Source organism: Podarcis vaucheri, assembly GCF_965113315.1.
Source record: "Podarcis vaucheri genome assembly, chromosome: 2".
In the NCBI taxonomy this organism is placed as follows: domain Eukaryota; kingdom Metazoa; phylum Chordata; class Lepidosauria; order Squamata; family Lacertidae; genus Podarcis; species Podarcis vaucheri.
This window is the reverse complement of record NC_138760.1, coordinates 116,680,477-116,704,351: the sequence shown is the minus strand read 5'-3', so window position 1 is coordinate 116,704,351 and position 23,875 is coordinate 116,680,477. Positions and strand designations below refer to the sequence as shown.

The following is a 23,875-nucleotide window of genomic DNA, read 5'->3' as shown; positions in this document are numbered from 1 at the left end:
GTTTTTAACATTTGATTGGGAGCCGCCCAGAGTGGCTGGAGAAACTCAGCCAGATGGGTGGGGTATAATAAATAAATAAATAAATAAATAAATAAATAAATAAATAGATAAATAAATAAAAAGAATAATAATAATTGGATCAGGATACCTGAAAGATCGTCTCTCCCCTTATATACCTGTTTGATTGCTGTGCTCTTTAGGCAAGGGCCTCCGGCTGATATCATCTTATTAGGAATCTGCACAATGCAGGAATCGGGTCTTTAGTATTGTGACAGCTACCTTTTTGGAACCCCCTCCTTCTCTGAGTATTTGACAGGTGCTTCCTCTGTTGTCTTTTCGGCTCCTACTGAAGACCTGCCTCTTTCAACAAGTCTTTAAAGCTAGAGCTTTCGCAGTCCGCACTGGAATTACTTTTATTTTATTTTTTTTATAATCATATTTATTAGAATTTCCAATTATAACAGAATAGAAAAAATAGAAAAGATAGAGAAAAGAAAGAAAAAGAAAGCAAAATTTAAAACCTTACTTTCAGAACCTTCTTTCTAGGACTCCCTCCTTCCCCTCCCAACTGTATTCCCCTTTCCTTAAGTTGGTTCCACAAGCTCTCATTCCCAATTTAAAACCTAATATATTTAACCCATTAACCAATTTAAGTATACAATCTTGCCATCACTCCTCATCTTTAATAGAAAAAGAAAAAAGATTTCCCCCCCAAGATCTGCCCCAATTTCCTTCCACGAATTCCCCCTTTTTTTAAAGAAAAAAACATGTTAGATCAGAGTACAAAAGTTATATAAAGAAATAGAAGATAATAGATATAAAAAGATTCAAAAAGTTGGTTACATAGCCTTTGGATTCCAAGATTCCCCCTCCCTTCCCTGGTTTGAATTCCCCATGTCCATCAGTCCATATGTTATCAGCCTGGAGATCTCAAGTCCATAGCCAAATTTTTCCCATTCCACCTTGCCGGTTTTCTTTTAATTTGTTTGTTTTAATAATGCTTAACTTCAAAATTCTAGTCTAATAGAGGCCTTTAGTTTCTTTGGTCTTTGTTGCTCCTCCCATTGTTCTTTCCGTGTCGTAGTTGGTTCTTTGTTCTTTTTACTCCTCATTTTCTCAGGTTTCTTGTCTTGTTCAGCTGCTAAAACGTTCTTATTCCAAAACCTGGTATCTCTACAGAGGTTTGTTATTCAGGAACAAAAACTTACGTCCAGTCCCTTCCTTTCTTCAATCGCACTGGAATTACTTTTAACACGCTTTTAAAGAAGGCTTTAAATATGTGTGTGTCCACCCCACCGTTTAATTGCTTTTTGGAAGGAAGGGAAGATATCATAGAATCATACAACTGTAGCATTGGAAGGGACCTCGAGGGTCATCTAGCCCAACCCCCTGCAATGCAGGAATCTCAACTAAAGCATCCATGGCAGATGGTCATCCAACCGCTGCTTGAAAACCTCCAAGGAAGGAGAGTCCACAACCTCCCAAGGGAGTTCGTTCTACTTTTGAACAGCTCTTATTGTCAGAAAGTTCTTCCTGATGATTAGTCAGAATCGCCTTTCTTGTCACTTGAAGCCATTAGTGTGGCGTTCTCAAAGCAATGGAAGGATCTGATAATGAAAATACACACAGAGGCTTGAACCAGCAAGACTCTGGGAAGGGTGCGTATAATAATCTGTCCCTCCACCCTCTGGCCCAGGTCGTTTTATTCACAAAAGAACTTTTTACAGAGTGTTCATAAGAACCAATCAGATTTCTTCTGAGCAGTTCAACAAACCCCACTTGGGGACAAAGTTAAACTACGAAAACTAATTAAGTATGCATACATTCTGGGGTAAATAAAACAGAACTATAAAGGAGTGCATTTGGCAACCCCTGAGGTCATAAACAATCAATACACATGATAAGAAGGATGGCCAGGAGGACAGCGATCATCATCACCTTCATGTGAGATCTGTTTCCTGGCCCTAAGATTAACAACCTAAGATTAACATATCAGAAAAGCTACATCAAAGAAACTGCCCACTATCTTTCACTGCCCAGGATGCATGCTGGGCTGTGTACGTGACTTGTCAAGCAGAGAGAAATGGACAGTAGAGAAAATGGCCAGAGATGCAGAGGGTTGTGGGATTTGATCAGAAATTATTGTCAGTGAATTAAACCCAGTCCACGCCACGCTTTCACAGCGGACACAATAGCTTGATGCATATTTTATAATTCCTCTAGTAATCCCACCTGACCCCACACCCTGGATATTTGCACCAGGGACGCGGACTTATAAAAAATATTGGGGGGGCCCCCGGGAAAGCTCATGAATAATAAATAAGCTCATGAATATGCAAATAAAGTGGCGCCGCCTCCTCGTGAGCGAATAGGGGAGCTCCAAAGGAAATTGGGTGGAGCTTTTGCTCGGGAGGGAGGGCAGGAGGCATGCAGGCAGCCCGACCCTGTGCATTTTGGGCTGGGGGAGGGGCGGCGATGGCGCTCTGCTGGAGGGGCGCCGGAGATTATTGGGGGGGCGGAGCCCCCCAAACGAATTTTTGAGGGGGCTCGGGCCCCCTCAAGCCCCATGGAGTCGGCGCCTATGATTTGCACTCCTACATCTGGTTCGAGTCCTACCCTCAGGAGCAGGAGTAAACAAGCTTCCAGTCTAAAAGCAACACCAGTGAACACCAGCTATATTTACTGGATTTATTTCTGTTCTGGGCGTAGGACGAATAAGTGACCATGACTGGTAATTTCCTCTCCCACTGAAATTCTCAGGCCTCCCTCCTCACAAATCTTGGCCACTTGTTGCTCCCTCTCCTTCTTATTTCAATGGAGTAAGTGCTATTTATACTACCTTTGGACTGAGCCAAACTGACTCCAGTTCAGCAAGCCCAATGAACACACTCACTGGTTCTCTTCCCTCGTTGAACTCAGAGATGAAGAACTATGTTAAATGTCAACACTCTCTGTGAGGAAACCTATTGGCACACCCACCATCTTGCAAAATGTTCATTTTTCAAATTCCATTGCCTAATCTTCTCCAGACTTTGTTTCGCAAAGCCCAAACCATCAGAAGGCATGAGAAGGTGAAAGGTGATGGCTGGAATTTGAGCTGAGGAGGAGCAAAGAAAAACCTAGCTCATCACTTTCTGCAGGGAGCCCCAGCATTCGTTGCCAACTCCTTGCAACGCTAACAGAGAAATGCAATAGTCCTCCCATGCTGGTAGGTCTGCTGACGTTGGCATGATGAGGCTAAGATAGTGAGGCTAAGATAGGCTCTTAGGTACTCTCAGGATCATGGCCGTCTTAACCATATGCGTTACTGGTGCAGGGAGCCAGGGTGCCAGGCTCTCAGGGGTGCCTGGCCGAGAGTCCGGTGCCGAGATTAGGAGTCCAGGGAAGAGCCTGTTGGAGCGCCACAGGCTGTTCTGCTACAGGCAACTCTGCTCGAGTTCAGGGCGGGGGCAAGTGAGGCACCGAGGTGGCCAGCTGGCTCTGTCCTGCGTGCCTGGGAGGGGAAGGGCCGGAGGGAGAGAGAGAGAGGCGGTGGTAGGACTCTAGCGCTTTAAGTATGTAAAGCAGCGAAGGGAGGGACTTAGCCTGGTGCTGATTTAACAGGAAGGGGGTGGAGCTACCCAGCGGAGCATCCAATTGGTTAGGGCGAGGGAAGTACTGGGAGAATCCCTCTCTGATCTGAGGTGGAGGGGTGTGTGTATTGACTTGCCTCACAGAGTAAGTGATTCAACCAGCAAAAACATGCAACCAACACGACAAGTGAGCTGATCCAATAATAAAGCAATGCAAAGGCAAGGTAGTGGGAAGGTTGGTGGTACTGATTTGCTTCTTCCCACACCTACCCGAATCCATTTTCCTGCTTTGCTTCATGATCAGGCTGTCCCCAAGGAACCACCATGATGGGAAACACAGACGAAAGTCCCATCTCTGGGAATTGTGGAATCTAGGCCAAACTCATATTTTTTCACCAGCAGCATACGAAGCACTGAAGATGACAGACGTGGGAAACAACGTACTTCCTGTGTTGAAATAATTTGCACTGAGGACTAAATGAAAACTTTTTTTTGCAAGAGCTTGAAGACTTTGTGAAATACACTTGCTTCATGACCTTGAGCCAACCACTCCCTCTCAGCCTAACCTACCTCACATTGTTGTTGTAAGGGTTAAAACAGAGGTAGAAACCCTGAGCTCCTCGAGGAAAGGCAAACTATAAATGTAGGAGATAAATAAATAAATCTGTAGTTTCTACAGGTAGGGTAAGGAAAAACCTCTGTCTACATTTTGGAAGCTGCAGACAATATTGAGCTAGCTGGAGCAATAGTCTGGACTGAGATAAGGCAGCTTCCTTCAATTTACTTCTCCTTTGGATATTTACTCAGATGTAAGTACTACTTTGTTCAGTGGTGCTTACTCCCACTTAGGCATACAATTGCAGCCCAAATTTATTTAACCAGTCCACTAGTCTTCTACATCCTCCTCCCAGTATTTAATGGTTTAGTGGGTGTCTTATGTGCCACTATAAGTCATCTATATTGCAAATTTGCAGTCAAATCCAGGTTTGGATAACTTATGAGGGCACTTACTATAAGGAAAGAGAGATAGGTGAAGTTATCTAATTTACGAGGCCCAAACTGCACCTATGCTAAGGGATCTGGCTGCCTATTAGCCACCGCGATAGACATTTAAGGTTACAGTGGTACCTCGGGTTACATACGCTTCAGGTTACATACGCTTCAGGTTACATACGCTTCAGGTTACAGACTCCTCTAACCCAGAAATAGTACCTCAGGTTAAGAACTTTCAAAAATTGTGCTCTGGTGGTGTGGTGGCAGCAGGAGGCCCCATTAGCTAAAGTGGTACCTCAGGTTAAGAACAGTTTCAGGTTATGAACGGACCTCCGGAACGAATTAAGTACGTAACCAGAGGAACCACTGTACTTTTATATAACCCTCCATAGAGTTACCAAGTTACCTAAAATAATGTCTTTCCCTCCATTGCTTGGTCTGAACAATAAATCAACAAGTGAAACCTGATTAGTTCTGACATGGCCTACTGCTTACGCAAAATTCAGAGCAGTACGAAATTTGAAGGATAGCTGTGTTTTGGTTCTCCTGTTGTGCAAATTTGACAGGTTCACTTTTCAGTATCAACTGAATCACATTTCTCCTCCATCCCTAACTCATGCCATTCAAGTTCACAAATTACCGTACTGGCCTGAATATAAGCCTCACTTTTTTTCCAGGTTTTGACCATGAAAAGTTAAAGTGTGGCTTAAATTCGCGAACTTACAAAAATGGACTTTTACGATATCGCGGCTGAAACAGACATACGGTAACACGAAATGGGTGTGAGTGCCTGCAGAATTTTAAGGGAGCGGCTTATATTTGGGTATTGTTTTTCTTTTCTCTCCCCCCCCCTTAATTTTAAAGGTGCGACTTATATTTGGGTGCGGCTTATATTCAGGCCAATACAATATCTTTCACTCTTTCACATATACTTCCTAGGTTCCCTGATGACATGAGAGTACCCCCGAGTAGCAGACTTTGTGACTGTCATTCTGGTGGTAGTCTTGGGTGAGCATTATTATTTTATTTTATTTTATTTTGTATTTAATGATTTATTTATTTATTTATTTATTATTTAATTTTATTTAATAAGAGTGCTTGCTCTATCTGTCTGCCTGCCTCGGCCAGCTGTCTACTCTTCTGTTGCTATGCTGCAGTTTGCATGGCCACCTACTGGTGGCCATACAAATTGCAGCATGACAACATTCTTACTACTCCTACTCCTACGGCTGCTGCACACATCTCTCTTCCTATATACATAAAAATGTAAGGCCGTCATCATGCATTGCAGGATTTGTAAAGCTTTGCCGTGATCCTCGATTTGCATGAAGTCAGGGTGGGGGAGGGGAGCAAAAGAGAAGGTGGGCTGCACAACACCAGCGGTTTTAAACAAGAGGTTCAAGTCATAGCTGTCAACTTACAGATTTGAAGATAAGGGACCAGCAGCCTTGAAAATAAGGGATCAGCAGCCAAAATAAGGGACCTGCAGCCTCACCTGTTCCAGGCACTCCAGTCTTCCTGTCCTCCTGCAGTCTGGTCAAACTCATGCTGGTAGCTTCGAGAACACTGTCCAACCAACTTTGTAACCAGAGGTTCAACAGAATAGAATCTGAATCACATGCACCACAAGGCCTATGCAGCCTCAACGTAAGATGGCTCCCCGGCCTAGCTTTGCACTGCAAAGTTTGCAGCAGCACGTGCAACAAAATGGCGTCCAGCATTCAAAAAAACCCTCAGCTTGCATTAACTAGCCACACACAAGGCATGCAAGCTCCACCCCCCAGTTGTTCTTAGACTCCTTATTGGATGAGCAACACAGTCAAGCAACACAGTTGGAGCCTCCCTCCTCCCTGGCCGGCAGAGAGGGAGGGAGAGGAGCTACTTCCTTTGAAATTTAAGGGACATCATTTAAGGGACATTTAAGGGACATCCATCAATAAGGGACAGCAGTGGGACATGGTGCTGGAATAAGGGACTGTCCCTTCAAATAAGGGACACTTGACAGCTATGGTTCAAGTACTGCTGGGATGTGGGGAAACTGAGTGGGGAAAGTGGCAATTTTAAACAATGGCAGAGGTTTGAGCAGAATGAGCAGGGGGGTGACACTTGGAGAGTGTTTAAAACAATGTATGAGCATTTAGAAAAGAATGTAGGAAAGTGCCTGTCTGTTTTCTACATGAAACAAAACAACCATTTCCAGTCCTTTTTTTAATGGGGTACTCAAGGGCACACAGTACTGGCACCTCTTTTTATTTTGGTTTAAAAGTGTGACACTTACTGTAACAACTTCATGGTGAGAACCGGAACCTATTTTTCTAGGAAAAAAAGCACTGGTCCTTTTCAACCGGGATGGCATAGCAGCATAGCCCAATTTATGTATCAGTGTTTAGGGTGGTTATCTTATTCCTCAGTGTGCAAAAAGTCACTATAACAGGTGACTCTGACACAGTACTCCTATCTAAGAATTCTTGATGAATGTAATATCCACCAAGCCCAGTTTTTCTCATTACTTTGCCACTGTAATGGGGATTCACATCCATAAGATGCTGAGACCACAAAGAGAGATGAACAAGAAGAGGAAACATTGCTCATCTCTTGTACAGTGGTGCTGTCACTGTCATGTGAAGGCTATTTTATGTTATTATAATACAGTGGACCCTATGGATATGAACCTAACTCATTCTGGGGGTCCTTCCACAACCCAAAAAGTCCATAGGCAGAGGCACAACTTCTGCGCATGCGCGTGTAGCGATAGAGTGCTTCTGCGCATGTGTACACGGCAAAACCCGGACGTATACACTTCCGGGTTTGCCGCGTTCATAAACCGAAGTTTACATATCGAGAGGGATACGTAAGCAGAGGAAGAAGAAGAAGAAGAGGAGGAGGAGGAGTTTGGATTTGATATCCCGCTTTATCACTACCCTAAGGAGTCTCAAAGTGGCTAACAATCTCCTTTCCCTTCCTTCCCCACAACAAACACTCTGTGAGGTGAGTGGGGCTGAGAGACTTCAAAGAAGTGTGACTGGTCCAAGGTCACCCAGCAGCTGCATGTGGAGGAGCGGGGAAGCGAACCCGGTTCACCAGATTATGAGTCCACTGCTCTTAACCACTACACCACACTGGTACGACTGTATTATTATTATTATTATTATTATTATTATTATTATTATTATTCATTCATTCATTCCCTGCCTTTTCCCCTGAAAGGGACTCGAGATGGCTTACAGAGGAAAAGAAGAACAGCTAAAAACAAATAAGAAAAACAACAATTTAAAATAAACAAACACACACTGATAGAATTAATATTACATATATACACATATTTAATCTATTAAAACCATACAAAATATCACAATAAAAACGGCATGGCACCCGCCCTTTCGTTAGAAGCAGTCAGTTCTCCAGAGCCTGTTGGAACAAGAAAGTCTTCACCTGCCAGTGGGAGGACAACAAGGACGGAGCCAGTCTGGCTTCTCTGGGGAAGGAATTCCAAAGTCTGGGGGCAGCCACCAAGAAGGTCCTTGAGGGTTTTTTTAGGACAGAGAACAAGATGTCTAAAGGAGAGTGTGTAGCTGATTATGAATGGGGACACATGAAGATACTCAAAGGAGTACAGATTCCTTCTGACAAATCCAGTGAAGCTGTGTGCTGCACAACTCGGGATAGATTTCATTGTCTTGAAGGACACCACAGCTGCCTTCCTCAGGCTGGATTGCTGGAAATCTGTGGCGAGAAGGAATGAAACAGCAGTCAGTGTATGTATACAGTGGACACTTGGGTTGTGAACATGATCCATGCAGGATGCACATTCGCAACCCGGGTCTGCGTGTCTGCACATGGACGGGTTGTGATTTGGCATGTCTGTGCATGTGCAAAGCGCGACTTAGCACTTCTGCGCATGCGCGACCACCGAAACCTGGAAGTAACCCGTTCCGGTACTTCCGGGGTTCGGCGGTGCTCAACCAAAAAAAACGCAACCTGAAGCGGCTGTAAACTGAGGTATGACTGTACAGTGGCACCTCGGGTTAAGTTCTTAATTTGTTCCGGAGGTCCGTACTTAACCTGAAGCTGTTCTTTTTTTAAAAAAGATATTTATTGAAATTTCAACATTTTACAAGAATAAGAAAAAAAAGAAAAATACAAAGTAAAAACAGTTAAAAACAAATCCGTTTTTCCAAGTCTTATCTTTCATTTGCTTGTTTCCCTGACCTCCTCACACCTCCCTTTTTTGTATTCCAGTTCAATTAATTAATTCAGCAAATCCTTTCCCTCTTTGATTTTATCTTAATCTTTTATCTTAATATATAGTAACTTTATATTATCACCTGTTAACAAACCATTTTACATATTCCTTTATAACATTACTACTAAAGACTGCTTAACTTCAATCCAACGTCATTCTAACATTCATTAATTTTGCAGTGTTTCTGTAAATAGTCTTTAAATTTCTTCCAATCTTCTTCCACTGACTCTTCTCCCTGGTCTCGGATTCTGCCGGTCATTTCCGCCAGTTCCATATAGTCCATCACCTTCATCTGCCATTCTTCCAGAGTGGGTAAATCTTGTGTCTTCCAATACTTTGCAATAAGTATTCTTGCTGCTGTAGTCGCATACATAAAGAAAGTTCTGTCCTTCTTTGACACCAATTGGCCGACAATGCCCAGGAGAAAGGCCTCTGGTTTCTTCAGGAAGGTATATTTAAATAACTTTTTCAGTTCATTATAGATCATCTCCCAGAAAGCCTTAATCCTTGGGCATGTCCACCAAAGGTGAAAGAATGTACCTTCAGTCTCTTTACATTTCCAACATTTATTATCGGGCAAATGATAGATTTTTGCAAGCTTGACTGGGGTCATGTACCACCTGTATATCATTTTCATAATATTCTCTCTTAAGGCATTACATGCCGTAAATTTCATACCAATGGTCCATAACTGTTCCCAGTCAGCCATCATAATATTATGTCCAACATCTTGTGCCCATTTAATCATGGCAGATTTCACCATTTCATCCTGAGTATTCCATTTCAACAGCAAGTTATACATCTTTGACAAAATCTTGGTTTTGGGATCTAACAATTCTGTTTCCAATTTTGATTTTTCTACCTGGAAACCAATTTTCTTGTCCAAATTATATGCCTCCATTATCTGATAATAATGAAGCCAATCTCACACTTTATTTTTTAGTTTTTCAAAACTCTGCAATTTCAATTTGTCTCCCTCTTGTTCCAAAATTTCCCAATATTTCGGCCATTTGGCCTCCATATTGTGCTTTTTCTGAGCCTTTGCTTCCATCGGTGACAACCACCTTGGGGTTTTATTTTCCAGTAAATCCTTGTATCTTATCCAGACATTATACAATGCTTTCCTGACAATATGGTTTTTAAATGCTTTATGTGCTTTGACCTTATCATACCACAGATATGCATGCCATCCAAATACATTATTAAAACCTTCTAAATCCAAAATGTCTGTGTTTTCAAGAAGCAGCCATTCTTTCAGCCAGCAAAAAGCTGCTGATTCATAATAAAGTTTAAGGTCTGGCAGGGCAAATCCACCTCTTTCCTTTGCATCCATTAGTATTTTAAATTTTATTCTAGGCTTCTTGCCCTGCCAGACAAATCTAGAAATGTCTCTCTGCCACTTCTTGAAACAATCCATTTTATCCAAAATTTGCAATGTTTGGAACAGAAACAACATTCTAGGCAATACATTCATTTTTATCGCAGCTATACGGCCTAGCAGTGAAAGCTTCAAATTTGACCAAATTTCTAAATCTTTTTTCACTTCCGTCCAGCATTTTTCATAATTGTCTTTAAATAAATTCCCATTTTTAGCTGTCATGTTAATTTCTTAACCACTGTTAACCACTGTTAAGCCTGTCTCATTCTGAAACCTCTCTCTCTCAATTGCTGTTAAATTTTTCTCTAAAACCTTAGTTTTTAACTTATTCAATTTAAATCCTGCAACCTGACCAAATTCTTGAATCAGTTCCAAAACTCTTTTAGTACTAGATTCTGGCTCCTGTAATGTCAATACTAAGTCATCTGCAAATGCTCTCAATTTGTACTGTTTAGTTCCGACTTGTATACCTTTAACCAATTGGTCCCTTCTAATCATATTCAACAGGACCTCCAGGACCGATATAAAAAGCAGTGGAGAGATTGGGCAACCTTGTCGTGTCCCTTTTTCTATCTTAAATTCCTCCGTCACCACATTGTTAACAATTAGTTTGGCCTTTTGTTCAGAATAAATCACACTTATACCATTTCCAAAACCTTGACCTACCCCCCATCCCCTGTAGATTCTTCTTCATAAAACTCCAAGAAATATTATCAAAGGCTTTCTCCACATCCACAAATATCAAAACTGCCTTGGTATTGATATTCACTTGTAGTTTTTCTAAAATATTAATTATGTTTCTCATATTATCAGACAAGTGTCTACCCGGGAGAAAGCCTGCTTGATCTTTATGAATCTCTTCCACTAGCACTTTTTTTAGTCTTGTAGCCAAAATATCTGCAAAAATTTTATAATCCACATTCAGCAGTGATATGGGGCGGTAGTTCTTGAGCTGCGTCTTTTCAGTCTCTGTTTTCGGTATGTGTGATATACGCTTCCTTCCACGACTCTGGTGCCCTTTTCCCTTCCAATATTTCATTACAGACTTCCTTTAAAGGTTGTACTAACCAATCCTTTAAAGATCTGTAATATCTAGAAGTCAGTCCATCCGGTCCTGGAGATTTACCCAATTGCATATTCTGAATGGCACCTTCTACCTCCTGTTCAGTTATTTTGTAATTCAACATTAATTTATTTTCTTGGGAGATTTTTTGTAATCCATTTATTTTAAAAAAATCGATCTATATCCAGTTCTTTCTGTGGCCCTTGTGTATATAATTGTTTAAAGTACCTCTGGAAACATTTTCTAATCTCAACTGGGGTCTGTATGTTCTTTCCTCCCACTTCTAGATTTATAAGTGTTTAGTTTTTGTCTTTTTTTCATTTGCCAGGCCAACAATTTTCCACATTTATTAGCTGACTCAAATGTTTTTTGTCTCATTTGTTTAATTTTCCATTCTATTTCCTGATTCATCATTGTCATGTATTGTACTTGATATAACTTTATTTCTCTCAAAATCTCTTGCGACTTTGGTTTTGCTCTCAATTTTTTCTCACCTTCTTTTATTTTCTCCAAAATTTTGTCTTTCTTCTCATTTTGGGTTCTCTTCTTTATTGCATTCTGTTTTATCAGAAACCCTCTCATAACCGCTTTACTTGTGTCCCAGATTACTCTTTTTTCAACAGTAGTGTTCATGTTTATCTCAAAATAGTCCCTCAAGGTTTTTTGGGCCTTCTTAATCACTTCTTCATCTCTAAATAAGGTGTCATTCATCCTCCATCTAAAAGAGCCAGTTGGTGTTAGTTTCATCTCCATCTTCACGGCATTATGGTCAGAGCAGGTTAACCTGAAGCTGTTCTTAACCTGAAGCACCACTTTAGCTAATGGGGCCTCCCGCTGCTGCTGTGCCACCGGAGCACGATTTCTGTTCTCATCCTGAAGCAAAGTTCTTAACCCGAGGTACTATTTCTGGGTTAGTGGAGTCTGTAACCTGAAGCGTATGTAACCTGAAGCGTATGTAACCTGAGGTACCACTGTACATTGAAATTCCTCAGTATGCCCTGAAGGTCTTGCTGAAGCTAGGCAGGTCAAGGTCTGGTCAATACCTGGACGAATGACTGCCTGGGAACCCCATGTGATGGAGGAATGGCATCTTACATGATGGAAGAAAGATGGAACAGAAATATAAGAAAATGAAAAGGAATGAAAGTGTTGAACAAGGTAACCCCACTGAATTCAACAGGGCTGATGTATCAGGAGGCAATTTTGGACTGGGCTCTTAGTCTTTCAGGTGCTATAAGACCCTTTGCTACATGCTTTATGTAGTAAAAATGAGCAGAGCTGCAATACCTTTAAGAAGTATACAGTCATACCTTGTGTTACATCTGCTTCATGTTACGTTCTTTCAGGTTATGTCCCACGGTGACCTGGAAGTACCGGAAAGGGTTACTTCTGGGTTTCACTGCTCGCGCATGCGCAGAAGTGCAAAATAACATCGTGCGCATGTGCCTCCGGAACAGACCCCGTTCACAACCAGAAGTACCACTATATAGCCATGGTAACGTCTACAGTTTTCCTTATCGTAGCTCTTCTTGCAAGTTCATCATGCAAAACTATTGATTTGCACAATTTCTCCTACACGGGTGTTTTAGTACTCACAATTTCTCCTGTAACAAAGAGCCGTTGATCCAGACCCATTTCTTCTTTGGTGATGACACAATAAGTTCAATCCATACTAATTTCCCATTTTTCTGGATGAATTCCTATAAAATATGATTTAATTACATAAACACAGTGCTTTTTTCTTAAAAAATGTTTAGGGATACTCTCATTTTCCTACTCGTATTGAAATAGCGCCCCTCAATGAGGCCAAACTTATATTCACAAAATGTTCAGGGGTATGCATACCCCTGCGTACCGCCCAGAAAAAGCACCCCCAGAAAAAAGGCCAACGGGATGTGGACCCCAGGCAAAGATCTTACTGTGTGGTGGACGGGGAGCTCGGGAATAATTCTTAGCACATACACCTGCCCTCACAAGTCCCGAAAGCCCTCACATGCCCATATTATTATTATTTTTTGCAATGAGATCTATTGCTTGAGTGAGAAACATTTAAATTTGTTTGCAGCTGTGGGCAGTCCTAGGTCATGGAGCCAGAAATTGCTGGTTGCCTAGTCCAGCAGTCTGCCGCCTACAATTTGGTGCTGAGGAGGCAGCCCGGAAGAAGAAACATAACAGGGAACTTCTCTTTGGGCTTCCCCTTTCAGGTTGATATGAGGACAAGGATGCTGCCTCCTTGATATTTTCCCCCAACACCCTCTCCGCAGTTTATGCCCTGGGAATACAGAGGCTTTGTGGGTTAGTGGTTCTCAGATCCAGGGAATAGACCAGTGGTATGTAGCTTGGAGGTATTACATCTTGATCCACTGTTGTCACTCGAGGTGCAGGTGGCCTCTGTGGCAAGGAGCGCCTTTTAATCAGCTTTGGCTGGTAAATCAGCTTTGGCTAATGGGTCAGATTCAGCCAAATAGCTTTGGGATGTATCCTCACTGAAGCAGTCAAATGCAACGTTTCCTGTTGCCTGAAGGAGCATCTCCACCCCATCATTCTGCCCGGACGCTGAGGTCCAGCTCCGAGAGCCTTCTTGCGGTTCCCTCATTGCGAGAAGCAAAGCTACAGGGAACCAGGCAGAGGGCCTTTTTGGTAGTGGCACCCGCCCTGTGGAACGCCCTCCCATCAGATGTCAAAACGATAAACAACTACCTGACATTCAGAAGACATCTTAAGGCAGCCCTGTTCAGGGAAGTTTTTAATGTATGATATTTTAGTGTTTTTTGGTTTCTATGGAAGCCGCCCAGAGTGGCTGGGGAAACCCAGCCAGATGGGCGGGGTACAAATATTATTATTATTATTATTATTATTATTATTATTATTATTATTATTATTATAGTGGACACACCGGGGAATGTTGCTCCAGACAGGGAGGACTTCCTGTCATACCTGCTCTGGAGCCTCCTCCCCCTGTGTGTGACCAGGTAGATGGGCGTGACCCTAGCAGACCCTACAAAAGGTCTAGCCAGACAGCCATCTTCCCCTTTTCCATTTTCTCCTTTGGGACTCCTCTTCTGGCTCTTACAGGGCTCATCCTTACAGAGGATGGAAGCCACAAGGTAGAAAGTCAGAGGCCTAGCTCAGATGTCTTTGCTCTCCAAATGTAACTGTAACCACAAGATAAAGCCTGCCTTCAGATTTACCACTATGAACTGAATGTAAGTGAACTTTACTCTTATTTTTAAAGATGACTGTTGTGTTATTATTATTTTAGGAGGGGAAACTTACCAGGAACATTCCAGACTGGGCAAGCCAGACTGAATCGCTTAACTTAAATGATTCTAACGAATCCATCAACTTGCTTCCAGCAATGTGCAAGGAAATGTGCTCTGCTGCTTACTCACTAGTGAGGAGGGATAATATTTAATCAATATATCCTCTCCTACTTTCCTCAACATTCCCACAATAACTGCATTAGTAGGTGTCAGTGCAATGACTCTCTCTTGTGCAATGGGAATTTCCCCCTCTCCTCCTCCTGGGGCCCCACATTCCTCCCCCAAATTGGCTCTGGGTGTCAGGAGAACCCCAGAACATCACATGGGGGGAGGAGGAGAGGGCGAGATAGTTCCATTAGGCAAGCAAAGATGCTTGCTCTGATGGCCTGATCTCCTTAGCAATACTTTGAATCTTACCCCATCTAAGGTAGCTACATGCACTGCCGTTCATGCATTGATAACCTCCTGACTAGATTACTGCAACATGCTTCCTTGTAAGGATGTGGTTGGCCACTGTGGGAACGGACTGCTAGACTCAGATGAGCCTTTGGCCTGATTATCCGGGTTCCTCTTATGACGTTTAGTCACATGAACAGATGGATCTCAAAGCATGAACGTCCCCCATACGTACTTCAGTGCCCCTTCGAAACTATGGTGTAGTGTATACTAATTTTGACAGCAATCCTTCACATTGCTGGCTTACGCACTAATAAGGGCAAAAGAGTAAACATTCTGTAACAAAGATAAAAGTGTGAAAGAGTAAAAATTCCTTGTCTGGATTGAATATTTTGTACCTTTTCCTCCTGATCATCAATTATTAGTAGGTGAGACCTCTTGGTTATACAGTCTTCCTTGCTCTTCTCCCAAGACTGAATCATTTCAGAAAACCAGTAGCATTTATTGTTGTGCAGACGCCACTGCGTGGGGCACAGGTGGCAGCTTCCATCCCCTAAGAAGAAAAAATCCCATTGTTTTTAATTTGGATTTATACCTCACACAATCTGTACTTTTCAGGCGAGTCTTTCATCATTCAGCTTCATGAGCCCTCTCGCAGCAGTTTGCAGAACGATGTTATTTGCATATTATTGATTGTTAGCTGGAGAATAACAGAAGTCCTGGTGGTTTTAGTAGTAAATGTATGGTATTCTGTCAGTTTCAAAGAACTGAAGCTCAGCAAACAGATATGCACAGGGCAAGCCAAACCTCAGGCTGGGAGTAGGGCTACATATAAGCAGTTGTTCCATTCTCCCTCCCCTCAGTTATTCATTTTTCCCGTGTTAAGTTCAATTCTCTATGTTTTCAAAACAGTTTGTGATTTGCTGCACTATCAGCAGTGGAGAGATGGGTGGAGAAGGCCTTATGCACCAGTCTAGTGACCTCTCCTTCCTCATTATAAACACTAGGGTGTTAGGATTGCACCCATAGAGCCTGTGACTCTAGAACAGCGGTTCTCAACCTGTGGGTCCCCAGATGTTGTTGGACTACAACTCCCATCATCCCTGAGCTCTGGCCTTGCTAGCTAGGGGTGATGAGAGTTGTAGCCCAACAACATCTGGGGACCCACAGGTTGAGAAAGGCTGCTCTAGAACAAATGCAGAGAAACTGAAAACTCATCAAATGAGATTGTGGGAAGTTTATTCTTAGTACAAATGCCAGGTTCCACCCTTTCCCTCCATCTAACGCAGAATATAAATCCTTTGGGCAGCAAAAGGCGTTAATTTTACATTGTGTGCCATGTGTGTTTCAGGGCTGGCCCACCCATGGGGCAGGGTGAGGCAACAGCCTCAGGCGGTCAGATCCATAGGTGCAGCAGATCCAGCATCCAAGGATACATCGCCCACTACTGTTGCCACCATGGTGTCAACAATGACTGTGGCGCGATCATTGGAGGCTGGATTTCATGGCTCCTCAGCGCCACACTGCAATGCCCCCTCTACAGCTGCCTCTTGACAAATAGGACACAATACTAGTCTTCCCTGCTGGAAGGAAATGGCAGGGGCTGCCCTCTGGGGTCTTCTAATCTGTTACCTGCACCCAGTGTGATTCAGAGGGTTTCCCTCCCCCTCCCCATGACAGCCTTTGATTCCCACTTCACCTCTCAGGTAAGGTTGATTTGATTCTTTCCCTTGTTCCCAAAGTAGATCTTCAAACACCCCTTCTTCCCTGGTGGGGAAGGCGCCATTTTGTGGTTTGCCTCAGGATGGTGAAATGTCTTGGGCCGGCCCTACCAAATGTTAAAATAATAGAAACAGTCTCCAGTGCAGTAAGCGCATAACTTACACACATTTAACATGTTCAGCTTTCCACGTGTGGCAAAAAAATAAAATACAGGGGACGGGGTTTTTGAGAAAAGTGACTTTAGTGCTTTGACTATATGCGATTCTGGCTTTAGGCATGATCCCCACAACATAAGTTTTCATGGCTTTTTTTTTCAACATAAGTTTTATGTTGAAAACATAAGTTTTCAAGTTGTCAAGAGGCAGCTGTAGAGGGGGGCATTGCAGTGTGATGCCGAGGAGCCATGAAATCTGCTTGGCAGGGGGTTGGACTCGATGGCCCTTGTGGTCTCTTCCAGCTCTATGATTCTATGATTCTATAACCCCTGTATCAGTTGCGGGCTTATTGTACTTCAGCTGAAAATTTCTTTCAGGGCTGCATTTTCCGGAGCTGAGCACTAGGTGTCATTATACATTTAGAATATTATTATTATTTTAGTAACGACAGTTTACTTGGAAAGCGTAGCAGAGGCAGATCAAAGGCATAAGCATGTCGCAGTAACTTATGAAATGAATTTACCCGTCTCACACAATTTTTGTTTCAGAGTTGACCTGAAATCCTCTGACGCTTTGTTTCCGTCACATCCTGCAGGCCTGTACTGAGTTGTGTTTGGAGACCATTCAGATGCTTTGACCTGTTTTTCACGATCCTGTGGAGTTTTATTTATAACTGGGGAGGAGAAAGATTTAGGCAGATTTTTTTTTTTTACTATGTTGTAAGTTTAAAGCTTGATAGTACTGCTGGCTGGTGAGCAGCCTCCACAGCGCCCTCTACTCTGGGGTCCTTTAGGTCTCTTGAACTACAACTCCCAGCAGCCTCAGCCAGCATGGCCATGATGGGACTGGTGGGAGTTTTAGTCCAGAGCATAGAGGGCACCAGTTGGGAGAAGATGCTCTCTTGACTTCCACAGGGATTCGTAAAGATGCTTTGCAAATACCAAGCTGTCCTTCCAAAGACAGCAAGGGGCCGAGATATTTATTTATTTCAGAATCATTATGGATAATCATTTCAAAGCAGCTCTGTAAAATGAGCAAATCACCAATGTAAAATAACAATTATTTTTTTAAAAATCACAATAAAGCAAAACAGCATAAAATAAAATTCAAAACTTAAAAGCAATGTTTTTGCCTGTTGTAAGTTTAATTAATTTATTACAGTTTTCCAAAAATCATTATGTTATAGCGAGACCCAAAAAATATAAAGCACTTTCTGATTTGGTGCTCTGCACCTCCACCATATCTAAACTGTGTTGTTGTATATTTGATTAAGTCAGGCGTCAGCAAACTTTTTCAGCAGGGGACCAGGTGCACTGTCCCTCAGACCTTGTGGGGGGCCGGACTATATCTTGGAGAGAAAAAAGAACAAATTCCTATGCCCCACAAATAACCCAGAGATGCATTTTAAATAAAAGGAGACATTCTATTCATGTAAAAACATGCTGGTTCCTGGACCATCTGCGGGCTGGATTTAGAAGGTGTGAGATTAGGAAACAAAGGAGAGACTGGTACGAGCGTGCCTCAAACTCAGGAGAAAGAGTCTTTTATGAATCCAAATGCCATGTATGCAAGATAACGGCAGGGATGGAATGCGTATACCTATATTTAGTAACAGTTAAACGGCTAGTGTAGATGGAATAATGTATTAAAGATGTGTTGGACTCTGATAGGTAGAATGTAAGCCAAGCCTCCTAAAGAGGGGCGGCAGCTGTAGGGATAATAAAACCACTGTGCCTATGCTTGATAAGCACTCTTCGTATCTACGGGTACGGAGGGTCCGCCTTTGCAAACGCGTACAATAAAAGGGTTATTCTTATATTGAAGTCCTCAGTCTATTTGTCTCCACGAATAACTTCTAACAAAGGCAATTGGGCCTGATCCGGCCCCCTGGGCCTTAGTTTGCCTACCCATGGATTAAGTCATACAGGTCTCAGGTACCACTGGAATACTAATCTGTATATCTTTATTTTAAATTTGTGCACAGTCTGCTGTAGGATATGTGGGTGCGTCCATGTCTACTTCTTCTGAGACATTTCCCCCCTCAGTTCTCTGTCACAATTACGTGCGTATGAATTCTTAGATATGTCCACACTCCTAATTCTGCTCTATATCTTACTAAGAAGTTGCTGCTTCTGTTTGTTTATCATGAGGTTTTCAAATTGGTTTATCTCTCTTAAATGGCCATGTTTCCTTAGCAGACCACAGTCAACATCATGGGTAGGCAAAGTAAGGCCCAGGGGCCGGATCCAGCCCAGTCGCCTTCTCAATCCGGCCCGTGAACGGTCCAGGAATCAGCGTGTTTTTACATGAGCAGAATGTGTCCTTTTATTTAGAATGCATCTCTGGGTTATTTGTGGGGCATAGGAATTCGCTCATCCCTCCCCCCAATAAATATAGTCCAGCCCCCCACAAGGTCTGAGGCACAGTGGACTGGCCCTCTGCAGTATGCACGGCCGTGGCACCGAAATTTGTGGGTGCCTGGCACCTTCATGAGGAATTTTGTGGGTGCTTGGGCACCCAGGGCCCCAGGGAAGTTCATTATTAAGTCTTGCGCAAATCTCACGTTATGATACTTACCCCAAACTCCCATCACTATCACTGCCGCCACCAGGACGATGTTTCCAGCCCATCCAACCTGCAGCATAATTCCATGCCAGCGTGGGCACAGTTGGTGTTCTGCAAAAACACAGGCGAAAAGATTGGGGATAATGTTCCAAGGCAGCCCTGTGTTTAGCTTTTAACTCTGCATTGCAGGGCCTTGATGGAGAATTCCGCTATGAAATAGGGACATAAGGAAGTGCCCTGCATCAGCTCAGACTGTTACTCCATCTAGCTCAGTATTGTCTGTCTAGTTATGAATCTCAGGGCTTCAGGTAGGGGTCTTATCTGGCCAGAGAATGAACCAGGGGCTCTTTGCCTGCAAGGCATCTCTGCCTCCAATAGCGAACTTAACTGGTGAGAAGGAATGGAGCCAAAATGAGACCACTAAGAACTGGGTGTGCACCTGTGATAATTTACTGAATTGTAGAGGATCAAATGGCTGCTTAGCCCAGCCTCCAACAGTTACCAGTGGATTGAACTGTGCCCAGAATCCTTTAGCTGAATGCTAAAATGTGCTGTACTCTCTACTGCACAAACTGGGGCTAGCCCAAGACATTTTGGCACCTGAGGCAAACCAATTTTTCTCACTTTGCCTGATGGTAGGGCCGGCTCTACTTTGCCTCTTCTTTTCCTTCCATTGGTCATTTAGTGCTGCCCCCACCTTTTCACCCCCCTTGTTTCACCCTCCTGGCACCATTTTTTAATACATTTTTAAAAAAAATTGCTCTCTGATTAGTGCAGTTTGGATTTTTATTGTACTTGTTTTCTGGTTATTTTGTGAGCCATTTTAGATGTCCCTTGGCCAGAATCACAGAATTCTAGAGTTGGAAGGGGCCACAAAGACCACCCAGTACAACCCCCTGCAATGTAGGAATCTTTCACCCCATGTGGGGCTCAAACCCACATCCTTGAGATTAAGAGTCCCATGCTCCTACCAACTGACCTATGTGGCATAGAAATACATAACAAAACCAACAAGCAAGCAAGCAAGTAAATAGCAGCAAGGCATTTGTTTCTCAGCTGCCTTTCCTCAGAAACTCCAGAGCCAACGTACAACGAAATACATATAACCAAATTCGGCAAAATCACAGCAGCGTCAACCACAAAAGCAAATCTTTAAAGCAACAGAGCACAAACCAGTTCACCACACACAGAAGATTCCACCTAAACATTAGGAAGAACTTCCTGACAGTAAGAGCTGTTCGACAGTGGAATTTGCTGCCAAGGAGTGTGGTGGAGTCTCCTTCTTTGGAGGTCTTTAAGCAGAGGCTTGACAACCATATGTCAGGAGTGCTCTGATAGTGTTTCCTGCTTGGCAGGGGGTTGGACTCGATGGCCCTTGTGGTCTCTTCCAACTCTATGATTCTATGATTCTATTTTATGCAAATCTAAACAAAAATGTTTCCACATACCTTCTAAAGGAGGTAGAGATTTGCTCAGAAGGGCAGTATCTGGAAGAGAGGTCCACAAAGTAGATACAGGTGTGTGTGTGTGTGTGTGTGTGTGTGTGTGAGAGAGAGAGAGAGAGAGAGAGAGAGAGAGAGAGAGAGAGAGAGAGAGAGATTATTCTGCTTCCATCACCATCAATTTAACATCCCCAACATTTGCCAAGTCTTCCTGGAGATTCTAACAAATTTAGATGAATTCACAAGAGTGAAAATATTCCCACGCAAATATGTTCGGGTCCCAGTTTGTATATAATAACAAGTATCTTGGATTGCACAAAAATTAGTGTTATGCTCATGCTGATCTGTTCTCGGTGGTGTGTGTGTGTCATATGAACTTATATGGTATCAGGTCATCTGTTGAAGAGGTGCAAGTTCTCCAAAGTTCCTGTTCACCAGTCCTTTACATTTAAAGAAAGTCCATGAGGTAGCACAGGGAATTATTGCTTCATTTCTTTACATGTGAGGCTGTGAACAAAAATTCACTACTGCACCTCAGTTTAAATGTGCTGGCCCACCACAAAGGGATTATCCATAGATTATCCCAATTCTCTTTGGAATCAGCAGGAAATGATGCAGCAAGTCTTTGTTCCATACTTCAGATGCAGAAACACCTTGCTCATCCCCTCCTCCTTTTAGTGGGTACCACTTCAGAAACATGGTGAGAAAGTGTTACATTCTCTCCCATTTCTTCCTTCAGCTTCTGTAAAGCTGCTCTAAGCGAGGCTGAAAAGGGTAGCATGTTTCCGTAAATTGATTTTGAGCTCCCTGACAGATCCGGCGAGGCCTGCCCCACTTCAAGCTTTTTGAGTTATAATAAAAGCGTAAGAAATGATGAACACAAGAAAAGAAAACAAAACAAAGCACTGGACAAAAATATCCGCTAAACAGAGGGCATTTTCCTCATGGTTTTTTTCTTGTGCCGTCAGAATGGATGTATTTTATAATCAATATTTAGGAACTTTAAAAACTTTTCAACATGGCAAAATTCGTATCAGCTAACAAAAAGAAAGGAAGAAAAGTATTTTACTAAATCACACCACTTATTCACTTAATTGTACAGCTGTAAGCTGAGACAGTGCCACAGTTTGGTTTGCCGTGCAATAAAAACAAATGGTGAAACTTTGCAATTGCCAAAACATGAATGTGTGCCTGCGTTTGAGTCCTGAGCCCTCCTGCATCAGCTTAAACTGGTCCTACCCTCAACCCCTACGTCTTGCACAAGCAGTTCAAGATAATTTGCTGTTAACAACTCAACATACCTGGCTTCTGAACTGAATCTAAGTTTCTCCCGGGTGGGGAAACTTCAGGTAATTTTATGTCTGCATAGACAACTGCTCCATCCATGCTGAACTGTCACTCTGGACAGTGGAACTATCTGTGAGTGAGAAACTTTCTTCACACCCACGTAAAACTCACGGAAACTGAGCTGCTCCTGTTATCTTGCTTACATATCAGCTCCCTTTTGTGTGACTGCAGCTAAATGACATCCCTCCTTCCCCAAGTACAGTTGCGGTTATATTCATCTGTGCTTGCAGGAGGAGGAGAAACATTAAAGAAAGTAGATGCAGTTGAGAACGACCCGTGGGTGTCTATGGCTTCTGCTGTTGAGGTCAAGAAGGACACTGAAGTTAAAAGCCCACTACTTTCTTTTAAAACCTTTGTGTGCTTTCATTTCATTAAAGCCAGTTGCTTAAATGCCGGGAGATGGACCTGTGACCCTCCAGACCAGGGGTCAGCAAACTTTTTCAGCAAGGGGCCAGCCCACTGTCCCTCAGACCTTGTGGGGGGCCGGACTATATTTTGAAAAAAAAATATGAATGAATATGAATGAATATGAATGAATTCCTATGCTCCATAAATCACCCAGAGATGCATTTTAAATAAAAGGGCACATTCTACTCCTGTAAAAACACGCTGATTCCTGGACCATTCACGGGCTGGATTTAGAAGGTGATTGGGCCTGATCCGGCCCCTGGGCCTTAGTTTGCCTTAGTTTAACTACCCATGCTCCAGACATTGCAGGGATGCAACTTCAACAATTTCCGTATTTTTTGCTCTATAAGAAGCACCCGTCCATAAGACGCACCTAGTTTTAGAGGAGAAGAACAAGAAAGAAAAAATTCTCTCCCTCTCTGCTCAGCGCCTCTCCAGGAAAGTGGGAGGAGAAATGGAAGGGGCTCCGTTTCTCCTGCCGCTTCACTGAAGAGGCGCTGCGCAGCTTTCCCTCTCACAGCGCCAGTCCAGCGGAGCGGAGCCAGGAGAGCATGAGGGATCAGTGCGCACTGATCCTTCTTGCTCTCCTGGCTTCAGGGATAGCTGTCCGAAGCCTCCTGAGGAGGCTTCGTGTTGCTTTTGCTTTTGCTTCAGCGAAAGCTGCGCAGCCTGCATTCGCTCCATAGGACGCACAAACATTTCCCCTTACTTTTTAGGAGGGGAAAGGTGCGTCTTATAGAGCGAAAAATACGGTATGTGTCATGTAAGCTGGGGCAGCTGGTTTGAGTTGGATTCCAACAACTTGGGAGGGCCACAAGTTCCCCACTTTGAAACCCACATATTTGTTTTAATGGCAAAACATGAATGGCAAGTTATTAAACAGCACCTCATTCTTGGTCAGGCTTTGTCCAGGTCATTTTGTTGCCTGAGGTGAAGCAGCAAATGGCACACAGACACACAGACACACAGACACACACACACACACACACACACCCTAAGGCCACCACTGTGGCAAGGTGCATCATTCTGAAAGCCAGCCAAGTTATATTGGCACCTGATGCTGAAAATCCCACAAGTACCTCTCCCTGGAAGAAGAAAATAAAATGACGGCAAATTAAATAACTAGCAATTTGCTACCCTTTCTTTCCAGGCAAAAATCAACTACTTGAGGTGCCTAAGGGCAGGACTAGCCCTTGAGTACTATAATTCAGAACAAAAATGAGATACATTTTCTCGATTAGGGTCACAACTGGAGGCTCACACTTCGGGGGTGTTGCTGTTCCTTTTTATAAGAGTTATTTACCGCATTAGAGGCAAATGAGTCCTGC

General features: G+C 43.1%; 1 protein-coding gene and 1 long non-coding RNA gene across 2 annotated transcripts in view; one reads left to right on the top strand and one right to left on the bottom strand.

The window, feature by feature from the left end:
* Positions 1-23,875, top strand: part of LOC309525466 — a 164,154-nt gene that overhangs the window by 46,307 nt on the left and 93,972 nt on the right. The window lies entirely within an intron of this gene.
* On the bottom strand, positions 7,865-22,469 carry LOC309525206 (killer cell lectin-like receptor subfamily B member 1B allele C). The gene is made up of 6 exons (XM_082210712.1): positions 22,094-22,469; positions 19,363-19,461; positions 17,309-17,458; positions 15,307-15,461; positions 12,846-12,949; positions 7,865-8,288 (listed from the first exon to the last, which is right to left on the bottom strand). The coding sequence occupies exons 1-6, from the start codon at positions 22,176-22,178 to the stop codon at positions 8,168-8,170; spliced, it is 714 nt and encodes a 237-aa protein (XP_082066838.1). The 5' UTR covers positions 22,179-22,469; the 3' UTR covers positions 7,865-8,167.